This window comes from Sceloporus undulatus, chromosome 6, assembly GCF_019175285.1.
Source record: "Sceloporus undulatus isolate JIND9_A2432 ecotype Alabama chromosome 6, SceUnd_v1.1, whole genome shotgun sequence".
NCBI classification, from domain to species: domain Eukaryota; kingdom Metazoa; phylum Chordata; class Lepidosauria; order Squamata; family Phrynosomatidae; genus Sceloporus; species Sceloporus undulatus.
Window position 1 is genome coordinate 94,347,566 of NC_056527.1, and position 18,879 is coordinate 94,366,444.

At 37.2% G+C, this 18,879-nt stretch overlaps 1 protein-coding gene across 5 annotated transcripts in view; it reads right to left on the reverse strand.

Annotated features, from left to right (window-relative positions):
• Positions 1-18,172, reverse strand: part of LOC121932571 (gastric inhibitory polypeptide) — a 24,846-nt gene extending 6,674 nt beyond the window's left edge. For 2 of the 5 annotated variants that reach the window (XM_042471316.1, XM_042471311.1), the window contains exons 1-3: positions 2,990-3,881; positions 394-479; positions 110-198 (exon numbers count right to left, since the gene is read on the reverse strand). In XM_042471316.1, coding sequence (XP_042327250.1) covers positions 110-183 — 74 coding nt within the window. In that variant the 5' untranslated portion in view covers positions 184-198; positions 394-479; positions 2,990-3,881. Of the gene's footprint in view, positions 1-109; positions 199-393; positions 483-2,989; positions 3,882-6,151; positions 6,645-18,096 lie in introns of those variants that run through there. The other 3 variants (XM_042471314.1, XM_042471313.1, XM_042471315.1) reach the window with 3 other exon arrangements.
• Between the last annotated feature and the right edge of the window lie 707 nt (positions 18,173-18,879).

The window sequence follows — 18,879 nt, forward strand, 5'->3', positions numbered from 1 at the left end:
AAATCTGAGTTACAACATTGAAAGAAGTATGAATCTGGTGGATGTTTAACTTCATACTGGAATTAATAAAGAACAAATTCCTTAAAGATCTGTATTCATGGACACTAACCTGGTGCCGTTTTCTTCCATGAGCACAAAACTGAGAGAGACCAGAAGGAGGGAGAGAACTTTGAAAGACATCATGTTTGCAGGTGAATTCTGCAAATCAAAAGGAGCACATACAGTATGCAAAATAGGGGAGGAAGTTATTCAAATAGAATTAAAAGAAGGTGGGGTTTTTTATACAAATTGTCCAACTTGTTTATTTGTCTTTCAGATTAAAAAAATGTAATGGATCAATTAACAGTACAATTTCAGTAAAGGTTAAGATACAGAGCATGACAGTATACTTACCGTAGTTTGCAGCTTTCTTTTTTACTTGTTAAATTGTGTTTTAATTATTTTAAGGTGATTTGTCTGATTGCACCACACCTTGAAATCTACTGATACAAACAAGGTTAGAAACACATTAATTTATGTAAATACAAATTTACATAAATGGATTATCTTAAGAAATGTTATAAAATATTATAAAATAAGGATAGTTTATAAATAATGTAAATTCATTACTATTTCTATTATTTTAAAATATAACATAAAATAATATAAATCATACATTTTATTATAAGGATTTTATTATGATAAATTATAAATAATATAAATTATTTTTATTTATATTATTTACAAATAAGAGTAAATTATAAATACATAATTATAAATAAAGAAAAAATTATTAATATAATGGAGAGAGAAAATTTCACATTCATAAATTATAACAGTAACATGATAATTATTTACAATTTACATATTATCTTGACTTGATGTAAGTAAGTTTAGGGGCCATATGATATTTAATAAAATGTATGTGTTATAAACAGAGTGAAGAACTTATGTATTAATCATTAGAATATTGTCATGAGGATGTACATGAATTTGTGTTATTATTTTGTGCTATATAATTGACTTTGTTGATGGTGTGTATGTACAACATATTTATATTTTGGAAATCTAAACAATGCAAAAAAAAAACCAATACCCCCCAAAACTCACACTAATAATAATGGTCTTAATGGAAATAAAAGTTATCACAATTTTTTTAAGGAGGAAGAAAAACACAATTGCAAATATTAAATAGCTCTAGGATTGTCTCATTTGTGGTTTTTAAGAACTCTGAGTTTAATTTTATAGCAGTGGTCCAAATTTATCAGTATTTTCTTTCTAGGCAGCATCCTAAATTCCTACAATGTGCTCACTGACACTCCATGCTCTTCTGTCTAAACTGATGTTTGTGTTATAACCTTGCAGTAGTACAAAGCTGGAAAAATACCTTCTGGTGTGGTGAAATGGAAAAACCAAAGGGCACTTTATCCCTCCTGGCAATTGACGTGGGCACATCTCACTGGGCCAGTCCAGCCATTAGACAGTGGTTATCTTGGATGGCACATGTTTTGGAAAACAGCAGTGGCAGTCCCTAATCATCTGAGCTAAGCCCTTCAGAAACACTTATCTATTGTAGAGGTGTGTGCATACCACATGGACTCTCCTGCATCCCCTAATATAGCCTGCTATAGTCAGTTGCAATGAAGGATGCTATCCTGTGTACAGTGCTTCGTCCAGTTAGGTTAAGGACATGGAATGCATTGGGTCCATCTTGTCCCTCAGCTCCAGTAATTAAATTTATTGGAATAGCCCTTTTCCAGCAGCTTTTTTGATACCTCTAAGGATGACCCCAAGCTTTGATTATCTTTGATTATTAAAGTCTCACAGCCAGAATTTTAAGTTTGTGGTGTTCTTCCCATTGGCCAGATTCTGAATCTGTGGTTGACAGCTGAAACCATTTAGGTGTTGCAACTGATTGTCCAACCAACTGTAACTGAGATATGCTTCATTGTCTCATTTTAAGTCAGGAAAAGGTGTTCAAGGGGCCATCATGAGTACAGAACTAGCAATCTAGAATAGATAAAGCTTGGAAATATTACTTTTTTGACTGGTTGGGGGATTTTGGAAATTTCAGACCCAAAAAGGTAAAATGTCCAAGGTCTTAAAGGATCAAAGCACTCCCCTGTCCAATCTGACACCTCTTGCTCCAAATCACCTTGGAGCTGGTCTGGGTTTGCTTCAGTTTGTTTTCAGTAAATAGTTACTAAAATTCACTAATTTCTTGATATTGAAGATAGAGATTTTTAAACTTTTAAGTGTGAAAGAAACTGAATTTAATTGATTCAATTTGTACAGACTCAGAGTTGGATGCTTAATTTTAAAAAACTAGGTTTCAATACTCATCCATATTGGTTCTAAAGTAAGTTAGGCAATCTTCCTGTTCCCCCAGACTTCTCATCTTTAATACCTACCATATATGGCATACTAATAAAATATCTTTCTTTCTATGCTAGGAATGGGTATACCTACTGAATTAGGCCAGTACAATTCAGGGATAATTTGATACCAGTTTTTGAACAATTTATCCACATTTGTAAAATTCTTTGTTTTCAACATGGAAAGAATTTTAAGTGTTTTTTGAATACAGGAAAAGCAGAACTGAAAAAGATTTGCTCATCTATAAATTAGCCCTTTCAGTTTTTAAAGGAATGTTATACTTCATGTGTGGCATCTTGCAGAGCACGAGAAAGTTACTGTTTTAGACTACAGTTTCTCTAGCTTCCCAGCCAGCCTCTAGGATTCTCAGAATAAAAACTAGAGACAGCTCCAACATCTTTAATGGTTTTGTAGGAAAGGACATTTCGGGAAGTATTGCTTGTTACCTGGTTGTGTGACAAACAACACCTGCTGAAATGTCCTCTTCTGCACAACTATTAAAGGTTCAGGAACTCTCTCTAGTTTTCACTCTGGCAACCCTAAGCATAGCCAGTGTTGGGAACTATGTTCCGAATAAAACATTTCTAAGCGCCAGTGGCATAGCTCACAGACAGTTGAAATGCTAGAGTCTTACCTATTAGATCTTTCAAAGTTGCTCTTGAGGCACAAGGAGAATCTGGCATTGAACAGGAGCCCTGAGAACTCCTTATATACCCAAGGGTGTGACAAAGCAAAGCCATTTCCTTAAGCAAAACAGGAAGCCCCGCACCTAATCAAACCAGATTAAAAGCAATTTAGATCAGCAGCTCTGGGTTCATTGACCTTTGAAGCATGAAAATGCCCTTTTAGAGCATGTTTGCATTCATGGCAATTAAACTTTTGCTGTGTTGCTAAAATGAAGATCCGGTGCATTTTCTATAATTAAAGCCATTAACCATCCAGATTTCCCCCAGAACCCTTCCTCTGTTAATTAGCAGGCCCCAGTGGACGATGCCCATATAGACGGTCTTGGCTGTGACCTGTCTTCCATTTTGACTGTTTCCCCTGTTTTAGGTTGGGCTCAGCTGACTTTCAAGCTGCTAAATGACAGACAGTCCAGCCATTTTGCCATTTAGCGCGAGTGAGTCCACAGAGGCAAGACAGAAAACATCAGAACAATAATTCAAGACTTCTATGATTTTTAAATCCCAAACCAGAAAACTAATTTAAAAACACTCACTATCCCTTAAAGCAATTTATTTTTCTACAGAGCATTCCTCCTCCCCCCTCTCAGGATGTCTACATTAACTAAATAATAATGCTTCTAACTGTATTGTTTTATTTTAAACAGCTTAAACTAATTTCTTCTTCTTTTTTGCTTTTAAAATAGGGCTGGGAATGACGTAGCCTTTCAGATGTTGTTGCACGGTAACTCCCAGCAGCCAAAGGGTAACTGTTTTAAAAGAGAAGGTACAAGGCTGGTATGCCAGCAAATCTGAATCTCACAGTTTGTGCTTCTGAATCTAGTTAAGTCAAATAATGAAACTTTCATTATTTCATTTAAACTTCAATTGCAAGAATTTGAATATTTTGTCACAAAAAATAATGTTATGCATTGCAACATTATTTTAAGTAATTAATTAGGAGTAATCAGTTACAATTAATTACTTAGACTGCATTCTTTATCAAATAAGAACAAAAAGTAATGTTGCAATGAATAACATTAATGAATTAATTCAAATTGTTATGCATTGCAAGATTATTTTAATTGTTTAATTAATTAATTTTACCTACTTAAAAAGAAAGTAAAAAGTAAAAAGGCTAGCAATTCACTAGAGATCTGGCAAGATGTGATCACTTCTCTCAGCTGTAGAAATTCAACAGACTATTGCCTGGGAATTTTCTGCCAGCTCCTGCCTTTCCCATCTCAGTCAGCACATGGCTGTGGCAAGAATCTGGGCAAATTGGGCTGTCTTCTAGAAGAGAAAAGGATGAGGAATTCTAACTACAAAAAACAGGATCTTGGCCCAATTTTAACAAATATGAAATATATTTATCTGTTGAGAAACTGGATTTTTAAAACTCTGCATTGAGAGTGGGGGGAGAGATACTGTAATTTCTTGCCAGCTTTTTAAAACAACTTTGCAAGAATTGCTTTTATAAACCCACGAGAAGATGCCAGCCACAGATGCAGGCGTCTGTGAAACGTCAGGAATAAACTATTCTAGAATATGGCCACATAGCCCGGAAAACCCATTAAAAAATACAGATGACCGCCATGAAAGCCTTCGACTTGTGCGAGTTGTAGTCCATCCAAATAAAGTTTGTCATGCTTTGTTTTGAACAGAGGAAGCCAAACTTTTCCCAGTTCTGGTTTTGTACAGTTTTCTAAGCACTGATTTGAACATGTGGGAATTGTAGTCCAACCAAATAAGCTTTTTCTAGCAAAATAAATTTACTTTTATTGGATTGCTCCCATTAATAAATGTCCCTTGCCTGCCACATGGAGGCATTCTTGTAAGAGGGGGCTCTGGTTCTTCCTTATAAAAAGCAGTGCTGAAAGACTTGTCTTTGATGCTCTGACTGTTGATTTGTTATATGGGATACTGAGGATTCTGTCTTGTCCCCATGCTATGTGACATAAAGATGAAACAACTAGTATAGTATAAGTTATCTAGAGTGTGGGTATTCAATGTCAACTGTATGCCAATGACACCAGTTGTCTTTCTATGCAAATCAGGGATGGGTGGTGGGTGGAATTGTAAGGCTCTCCAATATTGCAGGGTTGGACCTCTGCTGAAGTGATTATGGAGGAAGTATGGGTGACCAAAGGAGATTCCCTTTTCTGGTTCCTCTCCCAACCCCTAGGTACTGAGTAGCTCTTCCATTGTGCCCTGTAGCCTAATAGGATGATTGCTTCAGATCAGAACAGTCAATAAGACCTTACTCATTCACGATTCATAGTTGGAGGAGCTGAAACGTCATATGTTGCCAAGACCTGGGTACCTTCATGTAAGTCCCTGTACTTGCCTACATCTATCATGTCAACTCTGTGGTGATGGTTATTGTTACAGACCCAACCAATATTTTTCAATGGCACATCTGGTCCAGTTGTTTTGAGTTCAATTTTTGTTGATGTCGCCAGAGGATATAAATTAAGCACTTAGAGCAATATAGCCAACTGATTCTTGCTCCTTATGGCTGATTGAAGCTAGTTGAAGGGATTTAGGGATGGTTCCAGGATGTAGTGATGGTTCTTTGTGCATGACAGTCATGCCTGCTCTGCTTAAGGAAGCAATGGTTTGGCCAAACCTAAAGAAATCCACCCTGGATGCAAAGGTTTTTGGCAAAGAGCATTCAGTCACACATACTTTTGGGAGGGAAATTATATGGCACAACTTTTGGAAGACAGTGATCATTTAATCCCAATTCAGTCTGAGTTCTTTGGGGTTGGATTTTGTGCTGCATTGGACTTGCTCAACCTCTAGAGGATGACTTTCAAGGACAAGAGGAATAAGTTTCTATTACTGTTGCCTGATATTCCAACAGTATTCTTCTAGAGACAGTTTAAGAAGGATACTGACAAATTGGAATGTGTCCAGAGAAAAGAAAAGTATCAAAGGTATACTAGCTCTTATGAGAAATTACTTACAGGGTAGGATACATTTAGCGTAGAGAACTGAAAGGTGATATGACTCTCATATTTTAATATATAAAGGGATGTAATGTAACAGATGTAGTGAGTTTTTAAAAAAAAACTGCTCCAGAAACTAGCACATAAACCAATGGATGAAAATTACAAGAAAAGAGATTCTACCTAAAAGTTAGGAAGAGCTTCTTTCCTGTAAAATCTGTTCAACAAGAGATTGGAGTAGACTGCTTCAGAGTATGGTGAACCCTCCTTCTTTGGACGTCTTTAAACAGAGGTTGGATGGTCATATTTCAGGAGTGCCTTAGTTATGTATTCGTACATGGAAAGGTGGTTAGACTAGACAGGCCTTGCAGTCCATTCCAACTATATGTCTATGATTCTAGACTGGCTCACTTGGTTTGGCACTAGGGACTTCGTATTTCACCAGTTCAGGTGGTTCTGACATAGACCATTCAAGACAATAAAATCAGGAGAATATTTCTTAGACCCCTGACAACTGTGTCTGGCACTATCTTATTTTTTAGTGTTGTTTAGTTTCCATACAAAACCATTGGTAATGGACATGATGAAAATTGGAGCCTGTCTACTTGCTTACTTTGCTGTTCAGGTGCTAACTGTGTATAGACAGCTCAAAGATCCATCTCAGCTCTTCCTTCTTAGAGTTCTTTATCTTTAAACTGGGCTTGAAATGGACAATCCTTCAAATAGAAGATGTTTTTAAATATAGGACTTCCATATATATGGAGAATTTGAGTTGTCTATTCATAGAAGGTGGAATAGTGTTAATAATACTTATACCCTGCTCTTCAGCCAAAAGGCTATCAGAGTGGCTTACAAATTGTTATGGAGCTGGAATGGTGCCACAACGTGAAGCAGTTGAAATGTGGAAATAGCCAATCTACCTGCTATAAGTAGAGCTGGTAATCAATTAGTGGGAACTGTTTAGCCCAATGACTTTATGGCCTGTGCTGCAGGGCAAGCCAGATATCATATCACATTTCCACAAAGTGCTACTCACACATTTGTTTCTCCTTCATTAAGTGCTTCTGTGAGATGGGGAGTTAATAGCATGAAATAAATATCTAGCAACATTACAGCCCCGCGTTTCGGAGAAATAATTCCCCTTTTCATCCAATCATGGGGGGGGGGGGGGATTGACTTGGGAAATGTAGTGTTGCTCTAAAAATGCCTTATCACACCCCTTTCATATCTTTCCTATAGGAAGGTTGCCACGGTGGCAACTTTTAAAGGTTTGGTTTTAAACCAATGCAAATGTTACTGTAGTAATTGTGATTACTGTTTTATGCCTAATTGTGGCTCTAATCGGGGAAAGCTTTCAACAGCTTGGTCACACAATTAGGTATTATTATTATTTTAAAATATCCAGCTGTTGCCTGGAGCGGAAAGGGTAGTGCCTAGTCCCACAAAGCCATGAACACTCTTTGAACCTCCACCACCACAGTTCAGACCTTCATGCTTAGATATTGGCCTGTTTTACACATATATAACATGTATGTAACATATGTATAATATGTATCACATGCATAATAGTTATGGACTACTCATGTGAATGAGCCACTACACAGCTCACATCCCTTCCAGTGGCTTGGTACTAGGATATAGGAAGGACTATCTGCACCCATATGAACCTGTCCAGTTAATTCCCTAAACAGTTGAGGCACCGCTGCTAAGATTCCTGAGGGAAGAAGGAATGGCAGGAAAACAAGGTACAGTGGGCCCATGGTATCCACTGGGGTTTGGTTCCAGGATCCCCCCATGGATACCAAAATCCATGGATCCTCAAGTCCCATGAAATATAATGGAGTGTAAAATGATGTCTCTTGTCTACAGGAGAGGGTTCTCTGAGGTACTGCTGATAAAATTAGGAGGCCCCATAGACATCTTTGCTGGGGTAGAAGGTAGATCTCCAGACAGCACCTGCTATGGTTCAGTCAAAAACATTACAGATGGCTCTCGGAAGCACTGCTGATATGATTCCTGAGGCAGGAGGAAAAGATGGTAAAACAAGAGATGGCTAAGATAGTGCTGCTAACATTTCAAAGTATAAAAAAAGATGAGGAAATGGGAAAGGTCTCTCTAGTACCGCTAGTAGTAGTAGTAGTAGAGAGTGGAGAGAACATGCAGTCATGGGGTGTCTCTTTTCCAGCCACATCAGGCAGTGGAAGATCCCTAAAAGCCTCTCAGAACAGAACTTGATTTTTTTTCTGGACATCTAATAAAGTGCATAATATTACTGCTTCAAGTCAGTTATGAAAAACAACAAACACCAAGGAACATATATACATGTATATATAAAACGATATATTGTTAATTTTATATCTTGTTTTTGCTTTTAGACTGTATGCCATAGGCAGGCTTTTACCTGTATTGGGGTGTTCGCTTTGTAAAGCACCATGTAAAGCCTAGTATGCTCTATTAATAAACATAATAATAAACATAAACACAACAATAATAATAATATCCTTAAATACTAATTAGTGTAGCATAGTTTTCACCCTGCTTTATATGCATCCTTCTTCTTGCAATCCACTGCTTTTTGTGCAGTTTTTCTCTAGTAAACAGACTTCAGGCAAATTTTCCTTAAAAAGCCAGACTTTCCTTTAGTGTCGTTACATTGGCCTAAGAAACATTAAACTGGAATTGAGATAAGAAGGAGGTATATCACACGGGCCTTTTGGTGGTTTTTCGGGTTAGTTCAGGGCCATTTCTGACGTGACTGCGCTTCCAATGATGCGCATTCATGTTGTAACGTGAATGTGTTTTCAGACGCCATTCCTTTCTATGGGAGCTCCTTGCGAAGCGCTTCCGCAGTGTTTCCGAAGTGATCCCTCATTTTGGTAAAGTCAGAGGAAAAGTGCATTCAGAGAATTCGCATTCAAGCTCACTTCGATTGCACTGCGGTTTGTTCTGGTGTGGAATGCAACTTTGCTACTGCTCTGGTTACAGAACCTGTCATAGGTTTGGGACTTTTGGTTAAACACCCAGGAAAACAAGGGAAGGACTGTTTCTCACAAATGGTAGACTTCAAAGGTATAGCTGTGTTAGTCTGGATAAATCAATATGCAAAGCGATCTTGTAGCACCTTTGAGACTAAGGTCCAAAACACACTGCAGAAATAATCCAGTTTGAGACCACTTTAACTGCATTGGCTCAGTGCTAGGGAATCCTGGGGGCTGCACTTTATAGTGGCACAAGAACCCTCTGACAGAGAAGGCTAAATGTCTCACAAAACTACAGTTCTCACAATTCCCTAGCATTGAGACAGGGCAATAAAAGTGGTCTCAAACTGGATTATTTCTGCAGTGTGTTTTGGCCTTAACTGGAAAAAAAAGAAGCTGGTAGTATGAGCGTTCGTAGACTTCAGCCTACTTCCTCTGCATCTATGAGGAAGTAGGCTGAAGCCTACTATAGTATACTATACTATTTCTCACAAATTGTACAGAAAAGTGAACTGAACCCCCTTCCCCATAACTCTACTCCTACAAGGACTAGATACTTTATTTCTTTCATCATCATCATCATCATCATCATCATAATAATAATAATAATAATAATAATAATAATAATAATAATAATATTTGTATACCTTTTTTCCTAGATCAAAACGGTTTACAGACTATAAAACTATTAAAAACATCTCATAAAAATAGATAAAAATAAGTAATACAATTATAAAATACAATCATTCATAGGGTAAGGCAGAGAATCGATGGCATCAAGAGCGATTAAATTAAAGCTTGGGATCCAGGCCAAAATATGGTCTAGACACTCAATGGAAAGCTTCTAATCCTGGTGAAATCTGGTTGCCCAGATGGATTGGCAACTTTACCATGGGCTTATTTGGTTTATTAGGTATAGACTGAGCAACACTACATATTTCGTCTTGGAAAAAAATACAACAAATCAGATAACTAACATTTTGCTACATTTAGATGACATAAAGCATCTGGAGGCAGCAGCTCCCTCTGCATAATTGCACAACAGTCCTTGCTCTTAATTGAATCTAGGTCAGTCTTTTATACTGGGATTTTGACTGTTGTGGCAACTTTACATACACTTCTATTGTTTTAAATTAATTGTGTTTTGTATGTTATTGCCTAATTTTCCACTTGGGATTCTTTGCCTCAAAAATCTGTGTAGAAATGTTTCTAATAAATAATTAAAAATCAACATGGCTCTAGCATGTCCTGCCCTCCCCTAATTCTAGAAAAAAATCAGTAGATATGATAAATTTTAATTTCTAAAAACCCATAGTAAATGCTTTAAAGCAAAGTGAAGACATCCCAAGTTGGTCTCTGATCCAATTAAAAAAACAGGAAACATACTGTAAAAATCAATGGGTTTTCATGTATACCAAGATTGGTATCTGATTATAACACAGGAAACAAACTGTAATAATTTTATTTTTGACAGTTGAGGAAAACACTAGTGTCCTATAGATCTGTATTTGGACTGGTGCTATAATGTGTATGTAAATGATATTGATACAGAGATCAGTGCAGAGGTAGCCATATTTTGCGATGACACGAAAGGATTCAGAATGGTGAAATTCAAAGCACTTCATGAAGAGCAGAAGATTTATCCTCTTAATCTGTGCAAGTGGACAACAAAACGGCAAATTAGATTCAGTTTTAACAGACTGAAACTGTAACAGAATATTGCAATGTATAGTGCTAATGTTCAGTCACTCTATTACATCCCATGCCCTTTCCCTTCCATGCTCCCTGTAACAGAGAACATCCCATGCCCATTGAGCAAATTAACTTTTCACTGTGCTTCTTTTAGTGGCCTTCCAATACCCTATTAGGATGTGGGATTTGTGTGGATTTTTATGCTTCTGTAAACTTTTGGGGTACATGGTGGTACTCATAGCTCTCTCGCCCTTTTTAAAGTTTACTTAATTGATGGTATTTCAGCGACAGAGGACATCCACTTGGAGAACTGACATTTCCCTCGCTAGATAGGTTGGTAATGATGAAGTAGTTCATTAAAACTTTTACTGTTTAAACATTGATGAGGGAAGGGTCCAAATCGGATATGCTTATGGGAGAAAATACGGGGTTGTGGATATTTTGGTGAAATTTCAATTGTTCAATGGCAGTAAAGAGACAGTTTTTGGGAATGTTACAAAAAGAGAATACATTGGGATACACATACACATATATCCACACACCAAAATAGAAATCAATAAATAAACATCCCATATTTTAGCAAACATGATACCATGAACTAGAAAGGATGTGATCTGGTTGCAAGTACTGTAGTTGGTCTTATTCAGAGAAAACTGCGATTTCTTACTTTCAAGGAACATTGGAATTCAATAGTGTCAGGAAATACTCCAGTATACAAGAAATGTTTGTTTTGTTTCATCAGATGTTGCTTTGTTTTTATTTCTCTTGGTGTTTTTTATCTCCCTGTATTTGGGTAGCGCATCTCTGAATCTGCACATGCAAACACTCCTTTAGACATGGGAATTTTATACCTAACGATACATTTGCACTTTTCATCGGGGTTGGAAAAACATGCCTCAATTTCCACTTTTTAAAAAAAATCAAACAAATCTTAGTGCATGAGCGTTAAACACAACGGAATATTTCAACAAAATTAGGAAAGCCACAGTAAAGCAAGATCTGTGCTGCGTGATTCTCCTGGAGTGAATCAACAATCAACATAAAGATAATTTGATAATAACAGGAAAAGGGGTGCCAATGTGATGTAGGGGATGGGGCACTGAACTGGGATTTGGGAGATTTAAGTGCCTGTTGAACCACATAAAATCTCTGGGTGACCTACCCCCATGGGGTTGTTGCTGTGCAGATAAATGTGAGGAATATTAATATTTATATTCCTAGGTAATAAAAATAAATTGAACATAAATGTGGGGAAGAGGAAAGCAACTTGCGCCACCTTGAGTTCTTTAAACAAAAAGTGGGATAGAAATGTCATCCACAAACAAACAAATAAATAAATAAACAGTGAAAGGCCAGATAACCTTTGGACTCTGCAGAATGGGGAGAGGAAATGCAACTCTTTCTCTCCTTGCCAGAGCCTCAGAAATAAAAACTCTCTTATCTGTTGCCCTCTGTTTGTATTGCAAGGTAAGCACCCATTGGCTCCAAATGAAGTTTCCCTCAAAATGGTTCAGAGGCAGGCATCTCTTTGACACTCCACAATTATAACACTTTGATACAACTTCAATCCTGGGGTTGGTAGTTTTGTGAGCTACTAAGGTTTTTTTTTAACTACAGAACTTTATGGACCATGGTAAGAGAGAAAAGAGTTTAACTGTTCTTTAGTTGCTATTTATAAAACAGCATACTACTTCTTTGCTATTTACAAAACAGCATATTGCATCTTTTACAGGAGATATAATTTAACCAGAGCAGGTTCTCAATACTTCAGCTAAACTCAGGACTAGCCAGCCCTACTATTAGGCAGAATGGACCAGCTACTTCAGGCAGCAAGAAATTAGGAGGCCCTGAAATTGGAAATTATTTATTGGTCTTGCATTTTGACCTCTTGGTAAAGAAGGCAGCAGAAAGACAGCACAGTGTAGTGGTTTGGCTGGACTACTCAGCCATGGAAACCCATTGGGTGACTTTTGGCAAGTCACACTGTCTCAGCCTCAGATAAAGGAAAAGGCAAACCCCTTCTGAATAAACCACATCCAGGCTCACCATAAGTTGGAAACTACTTGGAGACACACAACAACAGCAAGGAGGCACAGTCATGCGATTTCCTGCTTCATGTTCAAAAATACCTGGCTGGCTTGGGAAACTATCTCTCTTCAGATAGGTGAGGGGTGGAGGATGTAGCACGTGTTGCTCTGCCTTGGGCAGCAAAATGTCTTAGGCAATGCAATTTCAATCTTGACCAAGCAATCACAAGTGATTTCTCATAGCAGGTTAACTTTGTGCTGTCTTGTAAGGGGAAGCTTGTGGAAGTGAGTCAAATGCAGAACTTGATATTATTACCTCTTTTTTGGAAGGCATCTCTCAGAATCCCCACTGCTGATTGGGGGATTCTGGGAAGGTTAGGGGATTCTGGGAACTGTAATCCAAAAATGGTTGCCTGGCATTCTGTTGAGATTTACCAGCTTGTAACTTTTGGGTTTTGTGTTTATAGCTGCAAACATCCGAATGTGACTCCCCCTCGAACCTACCTTTTCAGCCAGGCAGGGATATAGCCAAAGGATTTCTGAGGTCCTACACATTGGGATGCTGGGAAATAATACCTGCAGTGCTCACCTAGTTGCAGGGCATGTTGGGAAGCAGTTGCAGCAGGACCCCAAAGGGCTCTTTCCAGCTGCTTGTTCTCAACACGCCCTGCAACTGAGAGAGCACGCTAGATATCATTTCCCACTGCCTTGATCTGCAGTGCCTCAGAAACCCTTTGGTTGGGAGGCTACATAGCTGAAAAGGTAGTTGTTTTTTTTTGGTGGGGTGGCATTGTCAGACCTAGCTACGACAACAGTGCTCCATTGTTATAGTTACATCTGACAATGCAGGATCTTGGGACGATTATTCTTTGACCCATGCTCTGGCTGAGTGGCTCTGTTTAGATGAGGAACCATACTGACGTTTGTTGTATTCAGTGAGGATGAAGCTGATGAAAAAACTGACATGCCCAAGTGAGAAAGGAGTCCGTCTTTCCTCTCACTTGTTCCTCTGTCCTCGCTCATTTCAGGTGGTTCTGGGTGGGAGAGAACAGTAAACGGATTTGATAATACACCTCTTTGTGGAAGTCATTGAGTCCCTCTCCCCTCCTTTCAAAGATGAAAGCAGAATGCTTGTAAAATAGGGTATAAACTCACCACACAATACACATAATGGGAAACACATACTGTACCTATTAAACAGTAGGAGGAGGTTACTAACAATGTTCCCTCTTTGTAGAGGCGAATGAGAACTTCTAAATACAGTGATGCATGTAGACATGGTTCCAGAGGATGTGTTTTCTTACCTTTCCATTTACTTGGAAAGTTCCTAAAATGCTTGTAGGAAGTATATGAATCTAGACATACTTTTGTCTATGTTTAGTTTGACCACTCTGTGGTTTAACCAAAAAATACCTTACTGTATAAACCTTTTATACACATTTGTGCAGTGTTTATTGTGGTGGATGGCTAAGTTACTGCAGGTTCAAGGTACTACATGATACCTTGCCCAGGTCATAGTAATGAGATGGGAGACACACAGTTTAGATCAGTTGATGGTCTAGTGCAGTGGTTCCTAAACTGTTGTCCACCAAATGTTCTGGAATTCAATTTCTAGGATTTCTGACTGTTTCCCAATCTTGCTTGGGCTTCTGGGAGTTGAGAGACAGAACACTTGGAGGACCAAAGTTTGGGAACCACTGGTCTGATGGAAAGGTGAATTAAAAGCAGGGATTTGGTGCCACTGATTTTGTTTTACATTGCATAGGTGAAGGGAGAATGAATGAGCATGGGGTTGCAAAACCAATGAGAAAAAGTGGTAGAATGCTTGCTTCTCAAACCATATGCTGCAAGAACCAAGTGCTTAGTGGCTGCATTTTGTATCTCTCGCAATCCCTAATGAACATGTAGAACCATGGGATTTTGCATATACTTTTGTAAGGAATCTTTGACTTCATCACCTCCAGAACCCAAATGGAATCTCAACCTGCAGCATGAAACCCACTTTCAATTATGCACTGTACTGTATTGCATCTGTCTTTCTCTCGAACCTGACCAGATGCAAAGGAAGAGAGAATTTCTGGAATGCTGACACTTGGATAGAAGCAAGAATTTAAGCAGGTTCAGTTTAGTCTACAGAAATAGGAATAGCTACACCTGCTGAGGTTATCTCAACTACTCCTGGAGACAGGAATTAATACAGGTGAAGAAGACATGTCTTCCATTGCACAAGGTAATTCATTTAGGGTCCAGCTCTGAGATACTGTATTTTAAAAAGCTAAACAAAGTGAGAAAAAAATAATGATGCCACTGGTATGACCAATAAAAGATCAGAGCATGGCAAATGTATGGGTTCCCCACCAGCACCACCAATAAATCAATCTACTAAAATTCTTTAAAATGTATTTCTGGAAACTCTTAAATGCTAAAAGTACTTTGAAATATTATCTGAGCAGGAATACTGAATTGAGAAAGTTATTTTTCAGGACTACAACTTTCAAAACCTCCCAGTCACCAATTGTCATGGGAGGTTCTGTGAGTCATAGTCCAAAAAATTAACTATTCCAAGTGTACCTTAATATACTAATTTCATCTGGTGTGATGCATCTAAAAACACCTTTCTCCAAATATTGATAGAACAGATTCTTTCAACAACAATACAGTGATTCAGCTTATTAAACACAGTGTTTTAAAGATGCTGTAAAGATAAATGGTGATGATGAAATGAAGATGAGAAGATGTTAATAGCATGGGGGAAACAGGGATTTTTATTATAGGGGCATTGTTACTTGAGGTATTAAAACTCTACTTGTATTATTTTAGATCTGAAAGATGTGAATATTTTGATTAAATATAAAATGTAAGCACCCAAGAATTTAGGCTAAACAGCACATTGTTTTATGCTTCTATATTTTATTGATCCTTTAAAACAAAAATTCTGGTGATTGCAGCAAAATCTTGACAAATTTCGTTAACTTATTGGGTGAAAAAGCTGAAAACACAACAGAAACTTACTAAACTAAGCTACTAGTTTCATAAAGAGGTGGATTAAGACTGCAGTCAAAAGAATGCTTACCTGGAAGTAAGTCTAGCAGAAATGAAATAAACATGTTTGGGATCAAGGTATATGTCTCACAAATGCCTAGAACCAAGTGATGTAATTTCTAAATTCCAAGCTTTAACTCCTTATATGCCATACAGAATGTAAATCACTTTTTCTTTGTGGTTAAAATTAATAACCTATCTTTTTAGGAGGATTATTTTTGAATTACTGATATTAATTTTGTAAGCAAATGAACCTTAAGTTATGTATGATTAAAATTAATAGAACTATAATTTGTTGTACATAATTCATATTTGAATGTGATGTGTATCCTGGTTAGCAAAGATTTTAACACCTTAAAAAAATTAAATATGCCTTAGAATGAGTGGCTTAAAAACAACAACCTCCAGAGTTGTCTAAAATATGGCAATTGCTGGATGGTTTAGAAAAAGAAATTCAACGGAACCTCCATAAAAGATAAATTCTATTTGTTATAAATGTAGCTTGGTGAAATTTACAAACAGCTAATAGTTTACGGAAAATAGGAAGTGGGAAAACCATTTTTGAACAGTAGTCCCACTATGTTTATATGCCTTTCCCAAAAAATTCCTCTGATATTGTTTACATATAAAATATGCTATTAGTCCTTGAGTAATAGATAAGATTGAATGACTAGGTACATAATTCATATCAGAAAGGAAAACATATTAAATAAAATGAACCAAAATTATAACTTTTATTGCAAAAACCATCGATTTTGTATGTGTGTATGTTAAGAAAGAGTTCTTATTTAAATGACCTATCCACTCCCAGCTGTTTAAAGGGGCTTTAAATAAGGTAACCAAACTTAATCCACTATGAAACAAAAGAGGGAAATCTTATTGTTGGAGGACTATAGTGAAGTTCATAATCTATTTACTGAATGCAAGAGATAAAACTGGATCTTTGGTTCAATCAAAGGTAAATTGTATATTTGGAGGAAAGAAAGGGAAAAAAAATAAAAGGAGAAAGGGAAAGGAAATATTATTTAAACTTTGATTCAAATGTATAATTATCAAATATTAAACTTTTGCCACTTCTGTACCACCTTTTTAAAATGGATGAACACAGATTAGCCCCCCCCTTGCAGTAGCTGCATCTTCTGTGGACTTTCTCTAAATATACATTCAAATAAGACACTGTTGATTTCTTTAAATTTAATTATTTCCTCTTTAATTGGAAAACAAGTCCTGTGGTTTTAACCAACACATTTATTGTGGCATGAACTTTTGTCACTTGGAATTTCTCTGTCTCTCTCTGTCTCTTTCTCATACAACAGTCTACAAATGAGGGGGGGAACTGAACAAAAGGGTTAAGCTGTTTTCAAGGAAGTTTATTCTGACTTTGGAATGCATACATGAAATTTTTAACTGCACATGGTGTGTGCCTCTAGTCTATATGAACCAATATAGTCACTTTTTGACCTGTTTTAAATGTATTAGCATGTGTAAATTATTTTTGCTTTAAATTAGAAAAGGTATTCACAATATCTGTGCTCTTTTTGGTTGTATGTTTAAAATCTGCCAATTTGTAACCTGTGTTTGACAAATGCAATTAAAAACACCTTTGATTATGAAGTTTAAAAGATCAAAAGGCATGCAGATAAAACTCTTAATTACAACCAACTACTCTTAAACAGAGGAAACAATCAATGATAGAAAAATATTTAATTAAGAGGAAAAAATTGGTTTGGGAAGATTCAAACCCCCCCCCCCCCGGATTGATTGACTGAGTGAAAGAATTAATATATATTGTATTGTTTTAAAAATGTGACTCATTTACAGTTGGATAAAAATGCAAAACTTATTTTGTCCACATTTTCCCTGAATTATTTAGTAGGCTACTAGTTTGAAATATCTATCCAAACAATTGTACATTTTGTATATTGAATAGTATTTCTGCACTGGGAAATTTTAAAATATATATTTTAGGGGAGTTTCTAAATTGTTGTGTTGTAGTGTAGGATGTTCATTCATAAACATTTATACAATTTGAGGATACAAAAAAAATGAAATCTATGAATCTAGTAAAACTCTTTTTTTAAAAAACAAATCACTATCAAAATCTTGGAATTTAATTGGTTTTTGTTTCTTACAACTAATTAAAAAATGTTTCCAGTTTAGGCAAGACTCCACAATCGAAACCTAATCTGGAAATACCCTCAAACTTTCCAAAAGGTTCAAAAACAAGTCAATAGCCCTGGTAGATCACAATGCAATGGAAAAAAAAAAGATGTGCCATTTAAAGATCACTCTTGCCTGTAGTTATACATAAATCATAAAATCGTTTTAATAATTTCTTGCAAGGAAAACAAAACAAAACAAAACAAAGTAGTAAGCCCCTAGTACCTACCATTTTAAGAAATGGTAAAAAATGTGTTTCCCCCCTTTTTTTCCTTTTCTAAAAAGCAGGGCTGCTGTGGTGGTGTTGGTGGTGTGGATCAAATTTCCTGTTCGATCAGGAGAATCGATTTCCCCACCCACCCACCACACACAAACACACACACACACAGAGTTCAAATTTGTGATGTATTATTTTCTTTAAAGACTTTGCTCTTAACAACCACCCAACAGCAACCTTATGCTTATTCAAGAGCCTTCCTGTGCGTAAAAGTCTGCAAAAAAGAAGAGAGAGACATATTCTAAATGACTCCACTTGGTTCTTTCTAACCCAGTCATTTTTGGGAAGGGGGGGTCTTCCTCATCCCCTTCCCCACATTGCCACTGGCACACAACAGCCATTTAAAGGGCCATCGCATTCCAACAAGGCAACAACCTCCCCCTTTCCCCATCCCCCAACCTTGCAATTTCCTTTCCTTCCCCCCTCCATCTCTCTCTCTGTGTGACTGGCATGCTTTAAAGATTTCCATCTCCTCCTGGATAATAATGGCCAGGACAGAGGGGACCCTGGGTGCCTCTTCTGAGCCAGCTTGGCTATTGCTCTGCCTAAACCCTTTAACACCATAATATGCCCCTCCCTGGAAAGTCTGGAAGGACACGAGGAGGGAGGCTGGAGGGGGAAGGATTGCATCCACCATCTTCCCCTTTGTCCCCCCATTGCCTCTGCCGGATGCCATCCCTCCTCCCTGCTTTGCAAAACCTAGCTTTGCAAAAAGCGCCTTTATTAGAAAGAGCT